The sequence below is a fragment of the Phodopus roborovskii genome, unplaced genomic scaffold (assembly GCF_943737965.1).
Source record: "Phodopus roborovskii unplaced genomic scaffold, PHOROB, whole genome shotgun sequence".
NCBI lineage: Eukaryota > Metazoa > Chordata > Mammalia > Rodentia > Cricetidae > Phodopus > Phodopus roborovskii.
This window is the reverse complement of record NW_026126571.1, coordinates 32,142,231-32,167,423: the sequence shown is the minus strand read 5'-3', so window position 1 is coordinate 32,167,423 and position 25,193 is coordinate 32,142,231. Positions and strand designations below refer to the sequence as shown.

The following is a 25,193-nucleotide window of genomic DNA, read 5'->3' as shown; positions in this document are numbered from 1 at the left end:
GCAGGGTGAGCCTCACAGGGTAGGGCGCGGGTAGGGCGCGGAAGGCTGGCTCCGAGCGCCCCCGGGATACGGTCCTTCGGGCTGCAGGGGGCGCTGTGCGCACCCGGCCGCGCCTACCCCCCTCCCCGCACCCGCGGCTCTGGTAAAGGGCCAGTGGGGCACGTGGCTCAGGACTGTGGGGAGTTTGCGGCCGCCAGGCAATAGTTCCGAAGCTGGGCACCTCTCGTTCGTCACCGACACGCGGCCTGCAATTGGGCCAACCTGTTGGCGGGGAGTCTCGGCCCGCGCCTGGCCCGACCTGTCGGCGGAGGATCGCACCCAAACGAAGACACGGTAGCCATGGCTGAAGCGGCGCCCGCCCAGGTAAGCGCCCTGGCCGGTGTCCGCAGCGTTCGAGGGGCTCGGCACTCCAGGCCCGGATCGCCCCTTCCTTACCAAGGCCTCCACCCAGCCCGCCGCGACCATGGAGCCACTGGCCTGGAGGCCACATAGGCCACCAGCCTGCACCCAGCGGCGGGCGGCCCAAACACCAGGCCTCGAAGGACCTAGCAGTCAACTCAGCCCTGTCCGTTTTTCTTCTGAGGTCTTCAGCCCAACAGTCGAGAGGGCCCATATCTGCAAGGCTGAGGATGCAAAGGGGCATGTAGATGTTGAGCTTAGGCCTCGTGCAAACACCTTAGAATGAGACCAGCATTAAAATACACAGCAACTCTACTTTTAGGTAGGAAACAATTTGACTCAGCCCTGTTTGCAACAGGTTCTGAATGTTGTGACCTTTTTCGTTTGTTTCTTTAAAGATTACTTAATTGGTTCTTAACTTCTGGGTCGCAACCCCTTGGCGTTGCATCTCAAATATTTACTATTCATGGCAGTAGCAAAATTACAGTTCCAAAGTAGCAACGAAATGTTATGGTTGCGGGTCACCACAGCATGAGGAACTGTATTAAAGTGTCGCAGCACTAGGAAAGTTGAGAACCATTGTCATTTTAGCAGTTTTAGAAGGGTAGCTTGGTAATGTTCAGTATGGCCATTTCAGAGGATGTGCCAGAACTTTCTTTCACCTATATAAATTAGTAGTGTTATCTTTTTTTATTTTTTTATTTTTTTTTTGTGAGAAGTTTTATTAGAAGGGGGGGGGGAAGGAAAGAGAAAGGAGGTAAAGAGACACAGAGAGAAGACAGAAGAGAAGAGGAAGACAGGAAAAGTCCTGTCTGCCCCAGGGGAACCTTGGGAAAGAGAGGAGCCAGAACTATGTGTTGTTATGTATTCTTACCATTACATCTCAGACAAGTTTCTGAAACTTTACTTTCCTGGAAGCCTTTTGAAGGAAACCTCCCCTTCCCTTGTTTTCTGTGTGCCCTTCTGGGTTCCTTGACTGCAAGGAATAGAAAATGGGCGTGGGGGTGGGGCTGGAAGGTATTTCTGTACTTGTCCAGATGACTCACTCTTCGTGATCATTTCACCTGCTCCTATCACTCAGCTGTCTTGCAGCACCTAATAGCCCAAAAAAACTTGCCAACAAGATAGATCTCAGCACTATCACATTATTGTAAGCTCTCCCCCAGTAGACAAGGGATGCGCAAGTCCATTACATAAAATAATGTAGTATTTGCATATAACCCACTCATATACCCCAAAATACCATGAATCATCTCTAGATTTCTAGTACAATGGAAAAGCTAATATTTGCATCGCAGAGGAAATAATGACAAGAAAATTGTGTACACGTTTAGAAGAGATACAATTTTTCTTTCTAAATATTTTTAATCTCAGGTTGGGTGAATCTTTAAAAATAGACCTGCAGGTCCATGGGACAAAATGTCCCCCCCTTTTTTCCTTAAGGACAGTATTATACTATGCAGTCCTAGCTGGTCAGATCAGGCTGCCCTTGAGCGCATAGAGACCCACCTGAGATATGTGCCACTATGCCTGGCTGGTCACTCTGTAGGCTAACCTGGAACTGTCTAGTTCAGGCTGCCCTTGAACTGGAGGCCATCTCCCTGCCTCAGTTTGTAAATGTTGGGATTATAGGTATATACTACCATTCCTGGTTTACAGTGCGGATGTTTTGATTTCTCAGAGGACAAACAGATGTGTAATAAGAGGCCTCCCACCCCTTCTTCACTCCAGCTAGATACAGAGAAGAGTTCATACCTCTATACCACAGAGATCACACTGTGGACTGTGGTGGCAGCCATTCAGGCCTTGGAGAAGAAAGTGGATTCTTGTGTGGCCCGTTTGCTGACTCTTGAAGGACGCTCAGGGACAGCTGAGAAGAAGCTGGCTGATTGTGAGAAGGCAGCTGTGGAGTTCAGCAGCCAACTGGAGGGCAAGTGGGCCGTGCTGGGGACTCTGCTGCAGGAGTACGGGCTGCTGCAGCGGCGGCTGGAAAATGTGGAGAACCTCATGCACAATCAGAATTTTTTGGTCTTGCGGCTTCCCCCTGGCAGCAAGGACGAGTTCCCCAAGGTAGCTTTTGGATGCCCTCAGGTGGGGAGCCTGAGGACCCATGCTTGTAATTATGTGGTGTGACATTGTGGTTTCAGGTGCCTATGACCTTTGATGATGTGGCTGTGTATTTCTCTGAATTGGAGTGGGCCAAATTGGAGGACTGGCAGAAGGAGCTCTATAAACATGTGATGAGAGACAACTACAAGACGCTGATCTCCCTGGGTAAGACTGCATAGCAATGCCTACACTTCCATCTAAGGATGGTTTCCTGCAGTCTACACTTCCATCTAAGGATGGTTTCCTGCAGTCTACACTTCCATCTAAGGATGGTTTCCTGCAGTCTACACTTCCATCTAAGGATGGTTTCCTGCAGTCTACACTTCCATCTAAGGATGGTTTCCTGCAGTCTACACTTCCATCTAAGGATGGTTTCCAGCAGTCTAGACTTCCATCTAAGGATGGTTTCCTGCAGTCTAGACTTCCATCTAAGGATGGTTTCCTGCAGTCTAGACTTCCATCTAAGGATGGTTTCCTGCAGTCTTGCCTTTGCTTTAGGCTTCCAGACCTAGACCTTTCCCCATGCCCTCACCATTCTGTCTGCAGATTATGCCATCTCTAAACCAGACATCCTCACCTGGATAGAGAGGGGAGAAGAGCCTTTTCCTGCAGGCCCCTGTGGCCAGGGGAAGGGGAGTGAGGAGGAGGAGGCAGCATGCCCAAGGAAACCAAACACTGGTAAGTATTGGCACATATTGGGAGCTGCTGGGGCAAAGTGAACAACACATTACCTTCCGGGGTATACTGGACCATCTTGGAGCTGGAAAGAGAGCACAGGCCCTTCACCCAGAATGGGCTACACTTTGTCCCAGGCTGTTCTGAGCAGGAGTAACCAGAAGGCTTCTCCTTAGAACTGCCTCTGCCTCTGTATAGAAGGCTCTAGCACAAAAGGAATGGTTTTGAGGTCAGAGGTGGCAAATACAGATGAAGGGTATAATCGGCATCTCCTAAGTGGACTGATGGTCAGTTATGGTACAACTGTTGCCAAAACCTTTGTTTGTTTGAGACAGGGTTATTCTGTGTAACAGCCCTAGCTGTCCTAGAACTCCTTTTGTAGTTCCTTTTTTGTTATTTTGGTCTTTTGAGAAAGGATTTCTCTTTGTAGCCTTGACTGTCTTGGAACTCATTCCAGGCTGGCCTTGAACTTAATAGAGATATGCCTGCCTCTGCCTCCTGGGTGCTGGGACTAAAGGTGTGCGCCACCACTGCCTAGCTATTTGTTTTTTAATATTATTTATGTAAATGGGTGTTTTGCCTGCATGTTTTAACACATGTATGTCTGGTGCCAGAAGAGGCCGGAATTAAGTTTTGGATGCTGGAGTTACAGTTTCCATATAAGTGGGGTTAACACTCGATTTCTGTCCCCTCCTCCCCCTTTTTCTTTTTATGGGTAGGGTTAAATGAGAAGAAAATTGTATCCCCTCTTTTCCCACTTACAGTCATGCATTTGGGTACCTTTTAATTCCATGGGAGGAAAGTATCTAATTCAGGACTCCAGATAATAATAAGAGAAACTCAATGTTCATGGCTCTTTGACAGTCGGGATTTCATATTCTTCCATATTTACCTTTCTGTGCCTTGGAGCTTCACTCTTCTGAACCATTGTCTTGTGGTGCTTTGCATGGTTTAGTAGGACAAACACCTTTTCCCTTTATAGTTCTTACAAAGATCCAAATATAAGACTTCAGCACCTTTATTCTGCCAATGAAGCAGTTCTCTTTTTGTTGTTGTTGCTGTGTTGTGTTTCTGAGACAAAGTCCCGTGTATCTCAGGTTGGCTTCAAACTCAGTAAGTATGTAGTCTCTGACTCCTGGTCCTCCTGTCTCCTCCTCCCAAGTGCTGGGATTGCAAAAGTCTACCACCACACCTGACTTACCTGTGTGTATGGAGGGGATGGAGATATGCATCATGTACATGTGTGGAGGTCAGAAGACAACTTTAGGAGTTGATGGTCTCCTTCCGCTACAGCATGGGTAACAAGGAGGGACTGAGGTCACCCAGCAAGGCAGTATGGGCCGTAGACATTTATATTGCTTTTTCTCACAGGGTCTCATTCTGTACCCCAGACTTGCTTGGAACTCATTATGTAGCCACCTTAGTGATCCTCCTGCCTCAGCTTTTCAAGTGCTGGCATTATAGACGCATGACACCATACTGGCTTCTTGTTGCTGCTGTTTGCTTTTTAAAAAATGTAATGTTCATTCATTTATGTGTCTGTATGTGTGCAGGTCAGGAAAATACTTGAAGGAGTCAGCTCTCTCCTGTCCATGTGAGCCCCAGGGATGGAACTACAGACTTGGCAACAAGGGCTTTTACCTCCTGAGCCATCTTGCCTGGCCTTGTTTGCTTTTAAGTCAGTGTCTCACACCATGGCCCAGATTGGTCTGTAATTTAATATGTAGCCCAGACTCATATGTAGGCCTTTAACTCATAGTAGTCCACCTGCCTCAGCCTCCTGAGTGCTTAGATTTTAGGTATGAGCACCACACCTAGCTGAAGCATCTGTCTTTGGATTTATTATTATTCGTGCCTGTTGTGTGTGTGTGTCTGGAACAGTGTGGCTCACCACTGCTCCCTGGCGTGTGAGGTATGAGAGACTCCACAACAGTGTTGTCAGTTTTCCAGAAGAGAAGAGCTGACTGAAGCAGTGGAGAGCTTTTGTGTGCGTCTCTCACATGTCTTTGTTCATAAAAAAAAAAACAAACAAACAAAAAAAAAAAAAAAAAAAAAAAAAACCACACTGGTAAGTTCAAGCACCTGTAGAGATAGAGCCTCCTCTTTCTCTGATTGTGGATTTCTCATCCAAATACTGTCTGATTTGGGCTATCCTCAGCACACATGGTTCCATGTGGGCTGATTGGTATCAGACAGCAGACTCTAGCAGTTCTTTAACCATCAACGTTTTGCTCATAGTATATCTTTTTCTTAATAGTTTGGTATTTTTGTTTGTTTTGTTTTGCTGGAGTTTATTTGTTTGGTCCTGAAAAGCAGGAAAGAAGAGGGGAAGGATGAAAGATGTATCTCACTTGATAGTGTTTTACCCCAGTTTGATCCCTAGCACCAGAAAAACTGGTATGGTGGTACATGCCTATAATCCCACCACTAGGGATGGCGATGCTGGAGATCAGAAGTTTAAAGTCATCCTCAGCCACATAGTGAGTTCAGGGCCACCCTGGAATACATATGAGATCCTATCTCAAAAAGCAAACACAGAAGGGCAGTTGAGATGGCTCAACAGTAGTGAAAGGTCCTCGCCACTGAGGTGAAAGGTCCTCTCTATGTATGAACCTGATAATGTAAGTTCTATCTGTAGAACCCACAGTGGAGGACAAAAAACTCCTGAAAATTGCTTTCTGACCTACATACTCCCCACCCCTGAATCTGTCCGTCTGTCTCTGTGTCATATATACCTCTCTAGTTTTTGTTTTGCTTTGTTTTCTTGTGTTTTGAAGGAAAGAAGGCTGAGCATGGTGGCCCAGCAGTCAGGAGGCAGAGGGAGGTATATCTCTGTGAGTTCAAAACTAGACCAGTCTACATTATTGTGTTCCAAACCAGCCTAAGCTCTATAGTGAGACCCTGTCTTAAAAACAAAACAAAACCACCCTTCCCCCAGCTCTGTTCTGTGTGGGAGAGGCTGCTTAGGCTCATTTTGGAGCCTCCATTTAACAACCACAGTCACAACCAGGTTGTAGGAACTATTCTGGAAGGCAGGCAGCAACAAACACCATGCGTGAGTCCAAGGATAGGGGTGGAGGAAGAGTTGTCTCGAAAGAATACTGTGGAGGCTGGAGACATGGCATAGTTATTAAGAGCCCTGGCTGCTCTTCCAGAGAACCTGGGTTCAATTTTCAGCACACACATGTCATCTTACAACTGTCTGTAACTCCAGTTCCAGGGCATCTGGCATCCTGACACAGACATCCATGTAGGCAAAATATCAACACAGAAAATAAACAAATAAATGAGTTTTTTTTTTTTTAGGAGTATTTAAGAACACCAGAGCTCCAAAGACGACATCTTCATTGTGCCTTTTCTGCTGTGCCAGTGGGCTTCCCGGCACTGCAGAAGGTGGCTTGAAGCCAGCAGACACCCTGATGTCTGATGGAGATACATCATTTTTCCTCCTTGCCTTAAATAGCCAGGTTCTTTTGTTTTTAACTTATTATTTATGTTTATATACATTTATTTTACTTTTTGTATATGGATGTTTTGCCTACCTATATGTCTGGGCACCATGTGCATTCGGTACCCACAGGGGTCAGAGGAGGACATTAGACCCTTCATCCCATTATCAGCCAGGTTCTTGATCTAGCTGTCATGTCCTATCTAGCACTCTCAGTTGAATTACATGTTGTGTAGTCCTTGTGGACTGAGAGACTTTAGACTTAGCATGGTGGAACACACTGTTAATACCAGCAGACAGAAGCAGAGGCAGGTGGATCTCTTGAGTTGAAGGTCATCATGGTCTACATAGTGTGTTTCAAGATAGCCAGGGTTATTTAAAGAGTCCCTGCCTCAAAAACAAAACAAAACAACAAAAAGGCTTTACAAAAGCATTGAGCTGTGGGGCAGTGGGATGGCCACTGTCTTCACATCCTGTCCTGTCCTTGATTTGAAATCCCAGGATCTGAGACTTTACATTTAGTGTGGCCCCAGAGTCACTGGCCTCCTGCCTAGGAGATTTTGGTATTGTTCTCAGTGACACTGATTTGTGTTTCTAGGAATCCCTCTGAGTCCAGAGCATGCCCCAAGTCCAGCCTGTCCTGCCCAAATGGAGCCAAAAGAAAGGCAGGCACCGGAGCAGCCACTACAGCAGCAGCAGCAGCAGCAAGAGGAAGCAAAGGGTACTATACCTGAGCCTGACACTGGTGAGTGAGGGCAGCTGGACAGCAACATTGATATCCTCAACATAGGAAACAAGCCAAATAGTGAACTGTGCTGCATAGGCTCTTGGGATAGGCCTCTAAGATGGGCCTTGGAGAGGTAGGTTTAGTCTCTTCAGTGCTCAGATGTCTCAATAGCACTGTGGGGGCCTGGACATATCTGACTGTGTGGAGTAAGGGGAGGAGTGAGGATGGCATCTGCTGAAACTTTTACAGTGGCCATGTCAACATGGTGGTCTGTTTCCTACCTTCAGTGTGGTGCTAGGTTGGCATGCCACAGTTTCTCAGTATTCTGAAACCCTGTTGAGAACTCTGACTTTTTTCAATCATCCAGGATTCTGTGTCTGTTCCTGTTTATAGGCAGTCCCTGCTGGTCCTTTTCTGAGACTGACTGAAGGCACTGAGCTTCATGCACTTAGCTGTGCTTACTTCTCTTCCCTATTCTCTCTCTCTTTTTTTTTTTTTCTTTTCTTTTTACAGATTTATTTATTTATTGTGTATATAGTATTCTGCCTGTATGTCTGCCTGCTGGCCAGAAGAGGGCAACAGATCTCATTACAGATGGTTGTGAGCCACCATGTGGTTACTGAGCCTTAAGAACTCAGGGCCTCTGGAAGAGCAGATGTGCTCTTTAATCGCTGAACCATCTCTTCCTTCTTGATGCTGGCCTCATTTCCAATCCTTGCCCCTTCCTTCTAGTGGTGCCTCTGCATTTCCCCTATAGCACATGACTTCTCCCTTCTCTGTGTCCCTCCCAGCCAGTGTGTGAGCTCAAGCTGGATGCATAGAATTTGTGAGGCGGGACCACAGGTAGGAGGATAGTGTCCCTGCCTGCCACAGACCTGGGACTCTGTCCTGGACCTTTCCAAACCTTTTGTTATTTTGAGGCTGATGAAGGCGATGTATGTGGAGGGACACGTTGTGAGCCTGGGCCTACGAGGGATTGGGGATGTGGCCTTCATAGCTCTGTTCCTATCTCAAAAGCCCTCCAGATGGAAGCCTAAAGATCTCTTCTTCCTGACAGGTCTGTAAGCATGTTCAGGACCTGCTGGGAAATGGCTATGTCTCCTGTGATACTTGTGTTAGGAATGACCCTCATCTGATTCTCCCTCTCACAGGGATTCCAGCAAGCACCAACACTTCACCAATTAAACAAGAGGGAGACTCTACTGAGGGAGGATTGCCACCCTGCCCTCCCACAGACAGCCTGCCTTCTTTAGGGCCAGGTGAGTGAAAGGGGAAGACATCTGTGGTTGTGGCAGAGCCTCATAAAAACTCAGAGGGCCATTTGAGAGTAGCAGTCAGTCTGTGGTCAACTGGCCAGATGGAAATTACTGTGTGAGGACATGCTGCATGTTTGAGCTATGGTCTGCTAGTGGTAGAAAGGCTGTTCATATGGTCTACTCCATATGAACAGTAATATTGTGAGGTATCTGGCATTTTGCATGTTAACCTATAGTTTAAGTGTAGGTCCTTTACCTGAAGTCCATGTTTTTCTGCTAGGGGTCAATGACAAGATCCTTTATTCTCTGCACCTGGGAACCACTATCCTTACTTCAGCCTGTGCTCTTCATGGCTCTGTCCCTGCAGTTGAATTGTCTCAGTCCCACCCTTGTATCAGGTGAGACCTGCAGGAGTCACAGACTCTGGTGGACCCTCTCCCGTCCCTTAGGCCACACAGCACTTTTTTTTTTTTGAGATGGGGTGGCTGGCTTTAAAATCACTGTGTAGCCAAGGCTTATCTGTAGCGTCTCTCTCATCTCAGCGTCCTGAGTGCTGCTATTACAGCCACATATGACCTACAAGGCTTCTTAATCATGGTCTGGGAGTAGTTGGGGCCATGAGCTCCTTGTTCTTCTTTGGTTGTAAATGTTATCATAACACTAGGGCCTTGGTAGCACGGTTGCCATAGCTTCAGAGCCAGCTCTTACAGCCCCACCCATCTGTCTCCCAGAATTAAATCCTGAATTCCACAGGGTCCCTGACTCCTGTTGGCTTCTGAAGTTTTCTGCTTTCTCTGCTGTTCTTAGCTCGTCTTCTAGGAATGAGCATAAGACAACAAACAAAGTTGAATAATCCATGAGGCAGTGTCTGCCCCATGGTGTCTATGAGTGGGACCCCTGACCCTGCTTTCATGGCACTCATAGCAACTGGGGAAGGGAGAGGAGGCTTGAACCTGGAACAAGACCTGAAACAAATGGTGGGCAAGGGGAGCCATGCGGTCCCCTTGGAACTAGTCATGATTCCTTTGCCAGGTGGTGGTGCTGTGGCCATCAAGACAGAAGCCCAGTCTGAGCATGAACCTGAGCAACAGCTTCCAGAGTCCCCAAGCCAGTCCATGTATAGAGTCCACAAAAGGCCCAGGAACAAGACTGGAGGCCCCAGACAGGATCATGCCCAGAAAGTGTCTAGGGTACAGATTAGGGAGCCCCAGGCAGCAGAGGCTGTGGAAGAGCCACCCCGTATTCTTCCTCGACAACGGCAGCGGGCATTCCCATGCCCTGACTGTGGGCAGACCTTCCGCTTAAAGATTAATCTGACAATCCATCAGCGGACCCATGTAGAAGAGGAGGAGAACAAGGAGGAGGTTCAGAGTGGCTTGCCTGTTGGGTCAGGGGACAGCCGCTCCACACTGGAACCAGGGGAGGTAGTGGTTCCTGGCCCTGTCATCTGCTGGCTACCTGGGGATCCCACAAGTTGCCGTTCCCTGGCAAGCAATGCTTTTATGGGACAAAGGTCAGCAGATAAGGTTTACCACTGTAGTGAATGCCTGCGCTCCTTCCAGCAGCGGAAGTCCCTGATACTTCACCAGCGTCAACACACAGGCAACAAGCAAGGCTGGCCTGCCTGCTCCTACTGTGGCAAGGCCTTCCGCCGGCCTTCAGACCTCTTTCGCCACCAGCGCATCCACACCGGCGAGCGTCCCTATCAGTGCCCCAAGTGTGACCGGGCCTTCAACAGGAACCACCACCTGACTGTCCACATGCAGACCCACTCCTGAGGCCAGGCGAGCCTGCATTTCCTCATGTCTTCTGTCCACTTGGGGAGCCCAGCCCTGAAGAGGAAGAATGACCACAGGAGCCTGCCATGTACCCGGCAGGATCTGCACTCAGAGCCTTTCCCTTGTGCCCAACCTGACACTGGTTCCTCATTCTGGGATGGCTTTAGAGAGTTTTTGTTCTGTTCAGATGGGGAGAAGTCACCCTTTTGGTGACTGTAGGTATGTGACAGAGTGCCTCCATCTTCTAATTCCTCTCTTTTGGGCATTCCTGACTTGTGAAAGATTCTTTGAGGTTTAAAGTAGGATCTTTGGCTGGTACCTCAGTCAGTAGGAACAGAGATTTTTGTCTCTTCCAGAATGGGACAAGAGGTCTGGGGGCTGGGGGCAGTTTGAATGGATAAAAATCTGCAGTCTACTTGAGAACAAAGCAGGGTGCACAGATGGCTAAGGGAAGGCACTGGAAGTTTGCACTTTTAAATTTTTATTTTTTAGTGTTACTTTAAGATTTTTCTTCAAGATTTGAGGCCTAAGAGACAGGAACTTTCTGCTGCCTTCTCTATGTGGTGCTGGCAGGGTGGGAGAGCCTGCTTAGTGCAGGCCTGTCTTGGTGGGGATGGCTTGGATGCTGTGCTGTTCTGAAAACACAATTCCCAGGGTGTTTTAAATGCCTAGAGTGGCTCACAGTCTTCTCTGCCTTTCCCTCACATGGCAGCCACATCCATTACTACATTTACTAGGAGTTGTAAAGGAGATGGAAGCTAGGAATGGACCACCCCTCTCAGGTGTCAGGTTGATACCGTGGTTGACCCAGTGTGACAGGCTTGCAAAAGTGCACGAAGAAAATTGTACAGGAAGCCCCTGCCTGGGAGACTCTGTAGCAGAAGCTAGGGAATTCTTCAGCTCTCTTGAGCCTCATGTTTCTTGTCTGACAAAGAAAACAGGCCAAGGAAGTCACCTTAGAGTTGTCTGTATCAAAAGCGGCACAGACATATGTGCCTAGTTGTCTCCTTTCTTTCAAGTTTGGTCTCTTCTCTTCTTAGCTGACCTTGTGCTCTTCCCCCAGGCAGACTCCTTCAAGGAGGACTTTTCTAGCTGAGCTGGTACTTCATGGGCCCTTCAAAAACCCAGGCTGAAGACACAGTGTCAAACTACATAGTCTTGAGGGTGGCTGATTCGTTGCTACACCATGTTGGGAGCTGCCTAGACAGTCTGGTGGGTCCCAGCTCTCCTGATAGCTTGCTTTCGTTTGGCACTCAGACACCAGGGCACAGTCAGGAGGGCTCCCAGGTGCCTTCAACTGGCTGTGCTATTTCCTGATGTCCTTTAGAGTCTTGACTCTCAAAAGCCCTGAACAGATGAGGCAGAGGGTAGCACTGCCATCATTCTCCAGGACAGGGATAAGTAAGCAAGCCTGTGGCAGTTCAGCCATGGTTCTGGGTCCTATTTGCCTGCACACCCTCTCAAGCAAGACAACAGCTGTCAGTAAAGGCTCAGACAGGATGCACACAGTATATCTGTCTGAAGCATAATCCTCAGCTACAAGAGCTCACTGCTGCTGTTCTGGAGGTGCGGAGCTAAGGTTCTTAGGCCTCTTTTCTAATGTGAAATGCCCCCTGGAAAAAAGTACTCTACATCTGAAGCACAAATACAAGTGCTAGGGGTGGGGAAAGTGGTGCTTTGTAACCCTAGTTGATCTTGGGCTTTTGTGACTTTATTTCCTCTACCTGCAGAAGGCTAAGATGTACTTGCCTGAGCCATCATGCCCAACTGTGCTTACTTTGTTCTGGTATTCAGTGGGACTTGTTGAAGGATGTTTTGGGTTAAGAATGAACGAAGGCTGCTTGTTTCAGGAGCCCAGCGATGGACTCCAGACACTTCTGGAGCCCTCATTTTTTAAAACAAAGAAATGGCTCTAAGAACTATGAAGGTGGCAATCTTAGCCTAATCGGTGCTCTGTAAACACGTTGCTTAAACTGTGTGCTTGTGCCCTAGTTTGTACTGGGTAGTCTGAGCTGCTGACTCCAGTGGATTGCAAGGCTCAACACAGGTGGACTTCACAGGCTAAATGAGCCAGACACCTGGTGCTCACACCTGAGGGGCTGAGACACTGCGCCAGCGCACGCTGTGGGGTTGGTACTTGGACTCGCCAATAGAGTCTGGGCTCTGTGCAGCTAGGAGGCGGAGCCTCCAAGGCTAGCTAATGGGGAGCCTGCGTGCAGCGGGTGGGGCCTGTGATCCAGTCGCGGGAGCAGAAGAGCTGCAGCTGAGACGCTGCGGGATCACGACTCTGCATACTCGGTTCCGAGGCAATTTGCTCCGGACTGCCTTCCGAGTCTGGTGCGTGTGGGCAAGGATTGCAGTGGCTATTCTGGGACGAGGCAGGATCTAGCGCAGCCATGACCGAGGCGGCCGCTGCTCCGGTAAGGGTGGTCCGCACCGACCTTGTGGGGGATGCGAAGGCTCCTGAATTCTCTGGGAAGACATTTTACCACCTCCTAAAATTGGGTAGGACTCAAGCCAGGGTCTCAGGGAGGAAGAGTAGGGCGCCTATGCCCACAGGATAAAGCTCCTGTCTCTTGTCCGGGTTTTGATTATTCATAACACGAGCCAATTGAGGTTAACCAGGAAATGCCTGGGCCGGATGCACCAGCTGTGGACGTTTTTTAACGCATCATGACCCATTTTCGGGGATCTCTTGCCTCCCCTTGCAATTATTGGCCATCTCAGATCTATTCCTGAGCTAAGTTCCCTCCAACTAACCCTCCTGGTCCTGGGAGCTATAATCTTGTCCCTACCTTCAGGGGTTCCACGTCCTTTCAGGTTTGAATTCGATGCTATTCAGGCTGGATGCATACACGCTCCCCTGCTATTTCCCAATAACCCACAGGAAGACTATTACTGCAGCTGGTGTGTGTGTGTGTTGGGGTGGGGGGGACCATCGCTATAGAGGATGTTGGTTAGGTGTGCGTGTTTTAGGCTCAGTCTTGACTTATTGCCTTCCAACTCCTGTGAGTGAACTGTTGGGATGATGTCTCTGAAGGTAGAGGTCATCTGCTAGGAACAGCTTTGCAGTGACTTCAGAGATATTTCTAGATGCCAGATTTGTGGCAAGGGTCACAGAGACACAAAGATATTTGACCCTTGTCTGTGGAGACTGCTTGCCTCCTCCCAGCCATATTTTGTTGTATGGATGAGTGGTCAGACCGCAGGATAGTGCTGCAATAGAAGGGAGGAAAAGATAGGCATCAGTGACAAGTATCGGATTGTGTGGGGCACTTTGCTGTATCTTTTTATGAACGATGTCTTGGGAAAGTTAGTGTCACAGAATTTGATTAACTGTAGCCTTTGGTGTAATATATAGAACATTCTGGTCTGTGGTCTGAAACCTTCATGTTTATTAGTAATATAAGGGAATGTCATACACCCTGAGTGCTTTTTCATACCTGTAGCTTATTTCATCCGTCACCACCTAAGGGATAGGAAAGTCATGATGTCCTTGTAATTGAGAAAACAGAGCCTTAGGAGAATTGTGTATCTTTGCCTCAAACTGCTCAGAATTCAATTCTGGAAGGAGGCCCACTCCAGGACTTATCTGCTGTCCCCACATAGGAACTCCTTGCTCTTTGTCTTATTATTTACAGTTATGCATGATACATTGTCCACCTCCTTTAGACAGCATATTGTTGGGGAGGGGTATTTCCTTTTGACTAAGATACTGGCTTTCAGCTTTCTCTGGTCCCCGCTTACTGGCAGCTAAGGTCTAGCCTTCCAGTGTAGTGACTATTCAGGGGCTGGTTGATGAGGTGCCTCCGTCACAGAAAACTCATGTCCAACTTAACACAAGCTGAAGATGAGGGAACCTCAACTGAGAAAATGCCTCCATTAGATGAGCCTGTAGACAAGCCTGTAGGGTATTTTCTTAACTAATGTTTGATGTGGGGATGCCCAGCCCATTGTGGGTGGGACACATCTGGGCTAGTGGTCCTGCATTCTCTAAGAAAGGCTGAGAAAGTCATGAGGAACAAGCCACTAAACAGCACTCCTCAATGGCCTCTGCTTTAACTCCTGCCTCCAGGCTCCTGTCCATTTTGAGTTCTTGCCCTGACTTCCTTCAGTGATACAAGTGAGGTGGAGTGTGAGCAAAATAAACTTTCCTAGTCAAGTTGCTTTTGGTCATGGTGTTTCATCACAGCAATAGAACCCCTAACTAAGACACCTAGTATCTCAAGCATTAGCATCACACGGCATTAGGTGAGTCATCCAATGCTTAGAGATCACTGAAGTCAGAACAGCGGCACTTTGGGGAAAGCTGCTGTAAGAAGAGGGGAGGGTGCTGGTGCTGCTGCTGGTGGCGCATGTCTTAATCCCAGCACCTGGGAGGCAGAAGCAGGTGGATCTCTGAGTTCAAGGCCACCCTGGTCTACAGATCAAGTTCCAGGACAGCCAAGGAGACATGGAGAAATTCTGGGGGGGGAGGGCTGAGATTGCTATCAGGCACACAGGTTTTGTGACCTTGCTGTTGGCCTGTGTCCCCCAGAGAAGGAAAGGTGATTAAATAACTGACAGAACTAATGTAAGGAGAGCAGTGTAGTGGGGGTTTTCTTTGGCCATCAACCAGCTCCCAGATAAAGATATGGAGACTTACTGATTATGAATGCTTGGCCTTAGGTTAGACTTGTCTCACTAACTCTTTTTAACTTAACTTGTTTCTGTTCATCTATATTTTGCTTCAGGACTTTACCTTTTATTCTGTATGCCCTGCTTTCCTTCTTCCTCCATGTCTGTCTGGCCCTGTCTCTTTTCTTCTCCCTGAGCCTAAATTCCTCCTAGTTAATCTCCTTGCCAGAAAGTCCTGCCTCTACTTCCTCCCTTGCTATTGGCCATTCAGCTTTTTATTAGACCAAGCAGGTGCTTTAGGCAGGCAAGGTAAAACAGCAACACATCTTCGCATAGTCAAACAAATATTACACAACAGAACAAGATTAAATCCGGTGTATACTTGAATGCTCACTATTTTTTTTTTTTTTTTCATTGCAATAGGTCTAGGTTCAGTAGTCTTCCTGTGAAGGTTTTGTGGGGTCTAGTGTCTATTGTCTTTGTCTGGGATCTAGCCAGTGAGAAGTCTGAGCCCATCCCAGCAGATCTTGATCTTACTGTATTTGAGAACAGTTCTTGGCCTTCCTCTGGAAGCTAACCCATCTCTTTATCTTTGGTCATAGGACTGGCATGTAGGGTCTGACCTCCAACAACAGGTCCAGATCCAGTCTGCAGAGATTTCCCTTTTAGCCATCATGGCTGCTGTTCAAGCTGTGGAGAAGAAAACAGAGTCCCAGGTTGTCCATCTTCAAAGCCTGGAAATACGAACAGGGTCAGCTGAGAAGAGGCTGGCTGACTGTGAGAAGACAGCCATGGAGCTCAGCAGCCAGCTGGAGGGCAAGTGGGCCGTGCTGGGGACTCTGCTGCAGGAGTACGGGCTGCTGCAGCGGCGGCTGGAGAACCTGGAGAACCAGATGCAAAACCGGAACTCCTGGGTCCCAAGGCTGCCCACTAGCAGCAAGGATGAAGCCCCCAAGGTATTCATAGAATGAAGAAAGGCTTCCAGTATAGTCACAATGAACCTTAAAGAGCTTTTAAAAATGTCAAAAGGAGAGTGAGACATTGGAAAGGTGCCTGTGTAGGCAGTAGAGTGAGTTGCTGGGAAGGATATGTTTGGGTAGCAACAGTTGTTTTATTTCAGAATGACCTTTTTTTTTTTTGTTTTTGTTTTTGTTTGTTTTTAGTTGAAAAGAATTGTTCTGCCAGGTAGTGGTGGCACATGCCTTTAACCCCAACTCTGAGGAGATAGGGGCAGGTAGATCTCTGACTTGGTCTACAGAGTACCAGGATAGCCAGGGCTACACAGAGAAACCTTGTCTCAAAAAACAAAAAACAAAAAACAAAAAAAAATTTTTTTTCATATAATTTCATCATGTTTTCTCCTCCTCCAATTCCTCCCAGATCCTTCCTAACTCCCTACCCACCCAACTTTACATTCTTTTTCTCTTTCTTTAAAGAATAACAGCAACAACAACAACAACAAAAAAAAAAAAACCAAACAAACAGAGAACAGCTGGGCAATGGTAGTGCATGCCTTTAATCCCAGCACTTGGGAGGTAGAGGCTAGCCTGGTGTATACATCGAGTTCCAAGACAGGCTCCAATGCTACATGGAAAAATCTTGTCTCAAAAAACAAAAACAAAACAAAACAAAACAAAAAAAACCCACAAAAATAAAACAGCAAGCAAAAGACTAATAAGACAAAAAAATGTTCAAACAAAGCAAAATTAAACAAAGTATAAAAATACCATTGAGTTTGTTTTATGTTGGCCAACTTCTAGAAATGGGGCCTGCTATGGCATGTGGTTAATATACCCAGTGATAGCTTCTTAGTTGGGGTGGGACTTCCATCTGCCTTGAACCTGTACTGGTAATGTGTATGCTGCCAATCTCTTTGAGTTCATACATGCATTAATCTTGCTATGTCTGGAGGACACTGTTTCCTTGGGAGTTGCCCATCATCTGGCTCTTACAATCTTTCTTCCCACTTTTCTACATAGATCCCTGAGCCTTGAGGAGAGGGGGTTGTTGAAAGGCATTCCATTTAGGACTGAGTGCTCCAAAGTCTCTCATTCTCTGTACATTGTCCCATTGTGGGCTTCTGTTAGTTCCCACCTACTAGAGGAAGAAGCTTCTCTGATGACGGCTGAGTGGGGCACTGATCTGCATCTTAGCCTGGTGTAGCCACTGGGGGTCTTTGGGTAGAAAGTGTTTGAGTATGGGCAGCTCGTAAGGAGTAGGGTTTTTCCTCCCATCAGCAGCTGACACAAAGGGATGGAGATGGGCTAGAAGGGAAGGCCCCAGAATGACTTTTTGAGAGTGATGACTGGTTCAAGTACAGGAACTTTACAGAAAGCATCCCCATTCAGCTTCCAGCAGAAGATGCAGGTATGTGCAGGAGCTGGGAGGATGCTTTTCTATGGAAATGTGGTGGGCAGGAGCTAGCATTTGGTCAGTAGTGTCACAATTTCAGAGCTATTTCTGGCTATTCTCTGAAGGGGTGTGGGATTTGTATTCTTCCAGGTTTCTGTTACTACTGAAGCAGTGGCTGGGTGTTTCCCCGAGCAACAGGAAGGCAGCCCAGAAGACTGGCAGAAGGAACTCTGCAAACATGTAGCAAAAGAGAGCCATGAGGTGCTAGGTTCTCTGGGTAAGAGACAATCTCAAAGGCTTCCAAATATGTTTTCATTCTTTTCCTCAGTGTGTTGAGGCTCTTGGATCTGAGAGCCAGAGCAGATTGGTCCTCTGTCTTAGGAGCTGGCAAAAGGTACCCTTAATTCCCATCTTAGAATTAAATATAGATCTGCATCTATTTCGTATATATGGGTTGTTTTGCCTGCATATGTGTCTGTGTATCATATGCATGCCTGGTACCTGCAGAGGTCAGAAGAAGGCATTGGATGCCCTGGAACTAGAGTTATAGGTGGTTGTGAGCTGCCATGTATGTACTCAGAATTAAACCTGGGTCCTCTAGGAGAGCATTCAGTGCTCTTAACCACTAAGCCATTTCTCCAGTCCCATGGGCATGTTTTGTAAAGGTATCTCAGGTCTGAGAATTGAGGGCTAGCAGTAAATATTAGGTCCTCCAGCCAAGTGTGCAGATGTGTGTTTTTATGTGAGACTTAATTAGATCTAGAATCTCATGGCTACATCCCAGCTCTTATATCATCCTAGGGCTTGCAGAAAGGTCAAATTGCTTATCCAGGGCTTCAGTGAAGACATACAGATTAGAATCTACTCCTCACTGTCCAGTTCCTCCAAGTTCATCCTGTAGAGTAGAGGCTTCTCTATTTTATGTTTGTCCCCCTAGGACCTAGTTTGTAGCTATGCCTACTCCTGGTACACCACTGAATTCTGATAATCAGTTGAGGAACTGTGAGAAGGGTCAAGGGTGAGGCAGATGAGGCCCTTTCTATGTCCATGGCCCAGCTCTTTCCCCTGCTTCCTAAGGGTGTGCCCTCTTCAGGGAAGGAGCTAAGCCTTAGTTTGATGTTTCCCCTCCACACAGTGCCTGTCACACACTAGGGTGATACACAATGAATGAGTACTGGGTCAGTTTTCATTCTCTCTCTCAGGTAATAGCACCAGGCTGGAATGGAGATTGCAAAGCTGTTTTCTTTCCTTTGCTTTCCAAATGCTAGAAATTGAACCTTGTGAATTCTAGGGGAGTCCCCTCCCACTGAGTCACAGCTGCAGCCATTTCCCCCTATCTGATAAGATCTTACTATAACTCAGGCTGGCCTGGAAGTTACTGAGTATCTCCAGCTGGCCTCGAACTTGTGCCTCCTACCTCAGCCTCAGTATTATAAGTGTGAACCACCCTGGCTTTTTGAAAGGTGAAGAAACCCTTAGTTAAAAAATTAAAGACAATAGAAGGGACCACTCTTAACTGAAAGGGATTCCCAGATTCCCTCTTTTCTCAGAACACAAAGGTTAACCAAGGTACCATTCCGTGTGTGTGTGTGTGTGTGTGTGTGTGTGTGTGTGTGTGTGTGTGTGTGTGTGAGTGTGTGTACCTGTGTATGTGTGGGGGCACTGCACACATGTGATGTTAGATCTAGAAATGGAGTTAAAGGTCAGTGGTGAGAATGCCCATATAGGTACTGGGAACCAAACCCAGGTTCTCTGTAAGAACCCTTTCTCAAGCCACTTTTCCTTGTTTTTAGATTTTTACAGTAAGGTTAAAAGTGTTTTGGGGTCCCTGGAGGAGTGGGGGCAGAGTACCCATAGGGAGGGCAGAGTACCAGGATACAGAAATCAGCCAGTAGTGGTTAGGGAGGTATAAAAAGGGTCAGGAAAGCTTGCTTAGTGATTGGTGGCTTCCCCTTCCTATGGTATAATAAGGGGGCTTGGGGCCCCATGGTAGGTGTGGTCAGGAAGCAGATTGCAAATCAGAGGCTGGCTTGGCTGGTTTGTCCCTGGAAGTGCCTGTGGCGACTTAGGGGACTTAGGACTGCCTAGCCTTGAATAATCCTTGCTGTTTTAGCAGTCACTCCATCCTGTTAGTTTCTTCACTGTCATTTGGTGTAAGCTTGCTTTATTTTCTAGAAGTTTGCAAAGGCAGCTCTTCTCAGTATTACTGGATCACAGGTGCCTCCAGAACAATGGAATGATGATCCTGTATTTCAGAGTCAATACTAGAACAATACTGAGTATATGGTTGGTAGCTAGATAGCTGTGGCTTGAAATGGTTTCACTTTTTTTTTTTTTAAAGTTTTTAACATTTATTGCAGGGAGAGGAATGCATGATGTATTGTGGCTGTGGTATGGATGTTGGGCTTAGAGATTGGAACAGACTAGGAGGTCACTTGGCCCTTGCAGGACACCTACCATAGGGTACTGTGTTACCTGGTTGCCAAACAGACTGATAAAACCCACACCCAAATACTGCAGTAACAGCTTAGACAAGATGGTTTCTCACTTCTGACAGGCTTATTTGGCAGCTCAAGGTGTCACAGATTCAAGTGCCTTTCAACGTGTTGCTCTCTGCCTTTCCTATGGAGTAGCCTTGCCACTACAGTTCAAGGTAACAGAAGCTGGGCATGGTAGTGCACACCTTTAATTCCAACACTCAGGAGGCAGAAGCAGTGGGAACTTTGTGAGTTAAAGGCCAGCCTGGTCTACATAGTGAGACCCTGTCTCAAAACAACAACCACCACCACTACCAAAACCTCACAGGAGCTGGGTATAGTGAGTGGCACAAAACTTTAGTCCCAGTCTGGTCTACAAAGCAAGTTATAGGAAAGTCAGAGCCCTGTTTTAAAAAACAACAAAAAGCTAGTAAGAGAGAAAGGTTTTCCCTTTTTCTCTTGGAATAATGCATTTATTTCCAGTTTAACAAACAAAGTTAGTGGTTATACACTAAATATAAATATTGATCCATTTAAATCTCTTGTAGGTTTTTGTCTTTTCATATGCATAGATGAAGATACTAAGTCACAGAGAGGCTAGGTAAACTATCAGAGATCATGTAGCTGGAAAAGTGAGCCTTTAATTTACATCATGTTATCTGCTTGAAGAAATATTCTAGAAACATGGTCTGTATTCTGGAGGGATCTGTTTTTTTCCTACAGAAAGGGGTGGTAGTGATAAAAGGCTGCTGGCCCTTGGTCACAAGCTACCACTGGTCATTCAGAAGCTATGCACCCTTGTTCTCTTGATTTAGTCTTACCAGAAATCCCAGTATGTACTTGTTCTGCCTTTGCTGGGTCCTGTGGTTCTGTTGAGTTTCTTGTGGTTACTGGTCCTGGATAGAGACTGTCACAGTAAAGAGGCCATGACATCTGATGCCCCTGGAGCTTCTTCTCTTTTTCTTAGAAACAGGCCAGCTGGAATCTGCCCCAAGTGTTCTTTCCTGGATTAAGCAAGAGGAAGAAGCACATGAGAATAGCCTTCGGGAGACAACCAGTGCATATCTATGCTCAGGTGAGGCCCAGGGACAGGCTGCACATCTGGGTCTCTGAACATCTGGGGGGGATGGGGGCTTCTGTATTCATGTCTGGAAGTGGCAGTAAGCAAGTATCCTGTGTTGTCGTATTGTCTCCGTGCTGTGTTTGCTGTGGACAGCATCCCACAGTTACATGAATGTGTCCTGGCTCTGCCTCATGCCCTATAGCTGGCATGGTGTTAGATGGCCACTGCAAGGGCTGACTGATGCATAGGACACAAATCTCCATCCTCACAAGGACTCTTTAGTTAAGAGAAAGACAGCCACAACATAGGAAGAAGAAACCATGTCTGAGCCAGAGAACACTTTGAGAATGATAAAAATTGTGGACAGTATCCTCAGAAGGCACATTTAGAATCTATTTACAGGTGAAGGCCTTCTGTAATCAGGATGTGATGGTGGTGGGATTATCTCATACATGGTCTTGGTGGCACAGATCAGGGCTTTTGGGGAGCTGGCCTTGGGAGGCTGTTGAAGTACAGATGAGAAGAGACCATGAGCAGAGGCACACAGCTTAGCTGCAAGGGCATTGGATGCATGTAGATGGTACAAAGTGGGCCTCTGGCAGAAGGCAAGTGGGTTAGGGCCAGAATGAGGGCCTTCAGTGACAAGCTCATGTGAGCCTCAGGACTTCCATACCAAAGAACAGAGGGGATCAGTTAGCATAGCTCCAGAGTCTGTGGCAGAGATGACTCATTGCTATCTCTCCTCCCACCAGAGACCTGGCGAGCCAACAAAAGGAACCTGGAAAGAGAGTCCATGGTACAGGAGCCAGCCTGGGCAACTGAAGGGAGACCCCACAAAGAGGACCTCGAGAGGAAAACCTGTAGGGATCTGCTCCCTGTCTTCAAAGAAAGAGAGGTGTCTTCCCTCCCCCCAGGCTCTCAGAGTCAGCCTGTGCCAGCTACTGAGGGCACTGAGAATGGCCAGAACTTCATTGTCAAAGAGCTCAGCACTCAGCATGAGCACCCACACCATGGATCCCAGCCCTTTACCAGTCTCCAGTGCCCCCAGAGTGCCACGCAGCAGGTCACTCTTACCAGGAACCGCCATGCACCCACAGCCCAACGTGCCTACACCTGTGTCCAGTGTGGCAAGAGCTTTGTCCATCAGTCAACACTTACCACGCACTACCGCATACACACTGGGGAGAAGCCTTACAAATGTGCTGAGTGTGAGAAGCGGTTTGGCCGCCTGTCCACACTGCTAGAGCACCAGCGCACTCACACCGGAGAGCGGCCCTTCCCATGTGCACAGTGTGGCCGTCGTTTTGGGCGTCTGTCCACACTGGTGGAACATAGGCGCACACACACGGGTGAGAAACCATTTCCATGCACCCAGTGTGACAAGCGTTTTACACGCCTGGCCAACTTAACAGTGCACCAGAGTGTGCACTCGGGCGAGCATGCTTTCCAGTGTACCCAGTGTGGCTCATGCTTCACGCACAAGCCCAGTTTCCTACGCCATCTACGCAGCCACTCTCAAGAGAAGTGCTTTACCTGTGGCCAGTGTGGCAAGAGCTTCACCTGTCGCTCCTGGCTGGTGCGCCACCAGGGCAGCCATGCCCGCTCAGCCTCCTCTGCTTATGTGGCTTGTGAGAAGAGCTCACCAAGTGATGAGTCATCTGCAAGGCTCCTTAAAGGTGCAGCAGCTAGGGGAAAGTTTTCCAGTGACCCTTCTGTCTCACTCAGATCCCAGGACACTAAGGCCAACCAGGACTACAAGGCATATGGCAGAGGTCAGCAGCTCAGTGACCATGGTCAGGAAGGTCTGGAGGGGTCGCTGCATAGTTGTCTGTCTGTAAAGATGGAGAATGCAGGGTAGCACCCAGCGAATTCCCTAATGAGGCCACATAACATTTCTGGGTCCCTTTGATCCAAGCTGCCTCTCCTTGGTTCAGATGTGTGGTACCTGCTAGGCTCCCCAGGGAAAGGTTTTCTCCCATGGACTGCAGGTGCTAAGTGGCCCTGAGATTCTTACTGCAGAGAATGTTGCAGAAACAGTTGAAGAGAAGAATAAAACGTGAGTGTATCTACCAGCAGCAGCAGAGTCCCCTGAGATCCTGGTGGTCTCATCACCACCCCCAGCAGTTCAGGCAGCAACATGGGCTTTCCATCCATCGAAGGTGGCTGCCCAGTTAGGAATGCTACAATTTTGAAAAGTTGAGTTGCTCTGCTTCTGCCTGAGCAACTCAAACTAGTTCCCAAGATTTCCCTAGGACAGGGCTGGGAATGTGACTCATCAGAGTGTTCATCTAGCAGGCATGGAAGGAACCATGGTTAGATCCCCAGTATCAAATTACACTGGCCATGGTGGTACATACCTGTAATCCTAGCATTCCTGTTGATGCAGGAGGATCAGAGGTTCAAGGTCAGTTTGGCTACATGTGTCTCCGTTTAAATAAAATATCCTTTAGGAGTTCAAAGCCCTAATTGCCAACTACCCCACCTCTTCACCAGTGCCTCCATATTTGTAGAATAATTACATGCATGTTCCCACTGGAAGGGCTGGGACTCTGTCACTGTCCCCACTCTGAAGGAATGTGGGTAAACAGACCTGTGCTGCTTGCTGTGCCCTCTGGGCTCTTTCTGCATCTGGGTGAGGTTTTTTTTTTTTTTTTTTAATTGAAAATCCGAGACTTCCCACATTCACTTAAAACCTATAAATAAAGGTATTTATGAAAAACTATAAACTTCCCTTCTTTCCCTGATGATCCTGCCAAACTTGGTTTGTTTTGTAGTAATACTATTTGGCTCCAGATAATAGTGATGAGTTATTCTTAACTGTGTGTCTATATTGAAGTTCTGAAATAAAAAATGACGTAAAACACCATGAGGCAGGCTTGGGGTAGAGCAGGGTGATTTTCCCTGGAGGGTATACTGTGTTTAGGCCATAGTAAGCACACCTACCAGCAACTGTAACCCTCTTCTGGCCTAGATGGACACATATATACAGGAAGCATATGCTCACATAGACATGTGCACATAAAAGCTTAGAAAGCATTGTCTGTGGAATGGGTGGTAAGTACATTTTCATAATGTACACCACTTCCCACCTCAGTATTTATACATTAACTTTCATTTATCCTGAGGTCTACTGATTGTAAGACATAGCTTTATTTTCTACTTCTCTAAGCAAAGAAAAGCTGTAGTCCTACCCTTATGACTTACCAATACAAGATGGTAAGTGTAGCCATGTTTTTAATTTGAGCAAGTGTCAGGCTCTTTTGGGTAGATCTGGACCAGCAAATACCTTCCCCATCCCCAGGTGCTGGTGGCATTTTGTATCCCTTTCCTTCACTGTTACTTTGTACCAGACTTGAGCCATTTACAAAGCACACACACACCCCTTACACTCAGAGCATGGAGTCTCATATCAGACCCCAGTGCCATTATGTCAAGACTCCCACAGGAGCCAGGCATGGTGGCACACACTGCAGAGGCAGAGGCAGGCCTATCTCTGAGGCCGACATGGTCTACAAATAAATCTGCAGAACAGTCAGGGCTGTTACACATTGAAAACTCTGTCTCAAAAAGCAAATAACAAAAAATCTCCCATAGCATGGAAAGTACTCCTTAATGAACAAATGCCTCTGTACTAAATAATAGAGCAACACAGGTCACTGCGGCATGGTGGTGGCACTCATGGGAAGGTGTGGAGGGACAGAGGCAGGTATCAATGCTCTACTCAGACCTGCCCAGTTAGGCATCTGTAAATAACAATGCCTACACTGGTATTACAAACAATACATCCACAAATTTAACTCACTGTGTGCCTGGAATTGTAAATATAAATTTTTTTTCTTTCTTTTCTTTCTTCTTCTTCTTTTTTTTTTTTTTTTTTTTTTTTTTTTTTTGTATCAGGATCAAACCCTAAGTCTCACACTTGTAAGGCAGGTTGACTACCACTAGCCTGGACAACCAGTACCAATATTTTTTTCAGGGCTGGAAAGATGGCTCAGTGGTTAAAAGCACTAGCTGCTCTTTCAGAGGACCTGGGTTCAGTTCCCAGCACCCACTTGGGCAGCTCACAACTGTCTGTAACTCAGATTTTGGTAGATTCAACTCCCTCACACAGACATACATTCAGGTCAAACACCAATGCACATAAAAAAAAATGTGAGATGTTTTTCTATTAAATTTTTTTCAGCTCTGGGGACCAAACCTAGGGCCTTAGGTATATTTGGCAAGCACTATTAACTGAGCTACACCCCTGGCTCCTAAATCCCCCTTTACCTGTATTTTATAATAACTCACAA

General features: G+C 47.2%; 2 protein-coding genes across 2 annotated transcripts; both read left to right on the top strand.

Moving 5' to 3' along the window:
* Nucleotides 1-277: 277 nt before the first annotated feature.
* Znf783 (zinc finger protein 783) lies at nucleotides 278-12,781 on the top strand. The gene is given in 9 exon segments (XM_051202980.1): nucleotides 278-363; nucleotides 2,131-2,469; nucleotides 2,547-2,673; nucleotides 3,055-3,186; nucleotides 7,230-7,376; nucleotides 8,116-8,201; nucleotides 8,416-8,617; nucleotides 9,647-10,393; nucleotides 12,633-12,781. Coding segments are annotated over 9 exon segments (1,953 nt in total). The 5' UTR covers nucleotides 278-339.
* LOC127235619 (zinc finger protein 398) lies at nucleotides 12,704-23,600 on the top strand. The gene is made up of 5 exons (XM_051202970.1): nucleotides 12,704-12,812; nucleotides 15,612-15,965; nucleotides 17,512-17,638; nucleotides 20,806-20,913; nucleotides 21,654-23,600. The coding sequence occupies exons 1-5, from the start codon at nucleotides 12,789-12,791 to the stop codon at nucleotides 22,757-22,759; spliced, it is 1,719 nt and encodes a 572-aa protein (XP_051058927.1). The 5' UTR covers nucleotides 12,704-12,788; the 3' UTR covers nucleotides 22,760-23,600.
* Nucleotides 23,601-25,193: the final 1,593 nt, after the last annotated feature.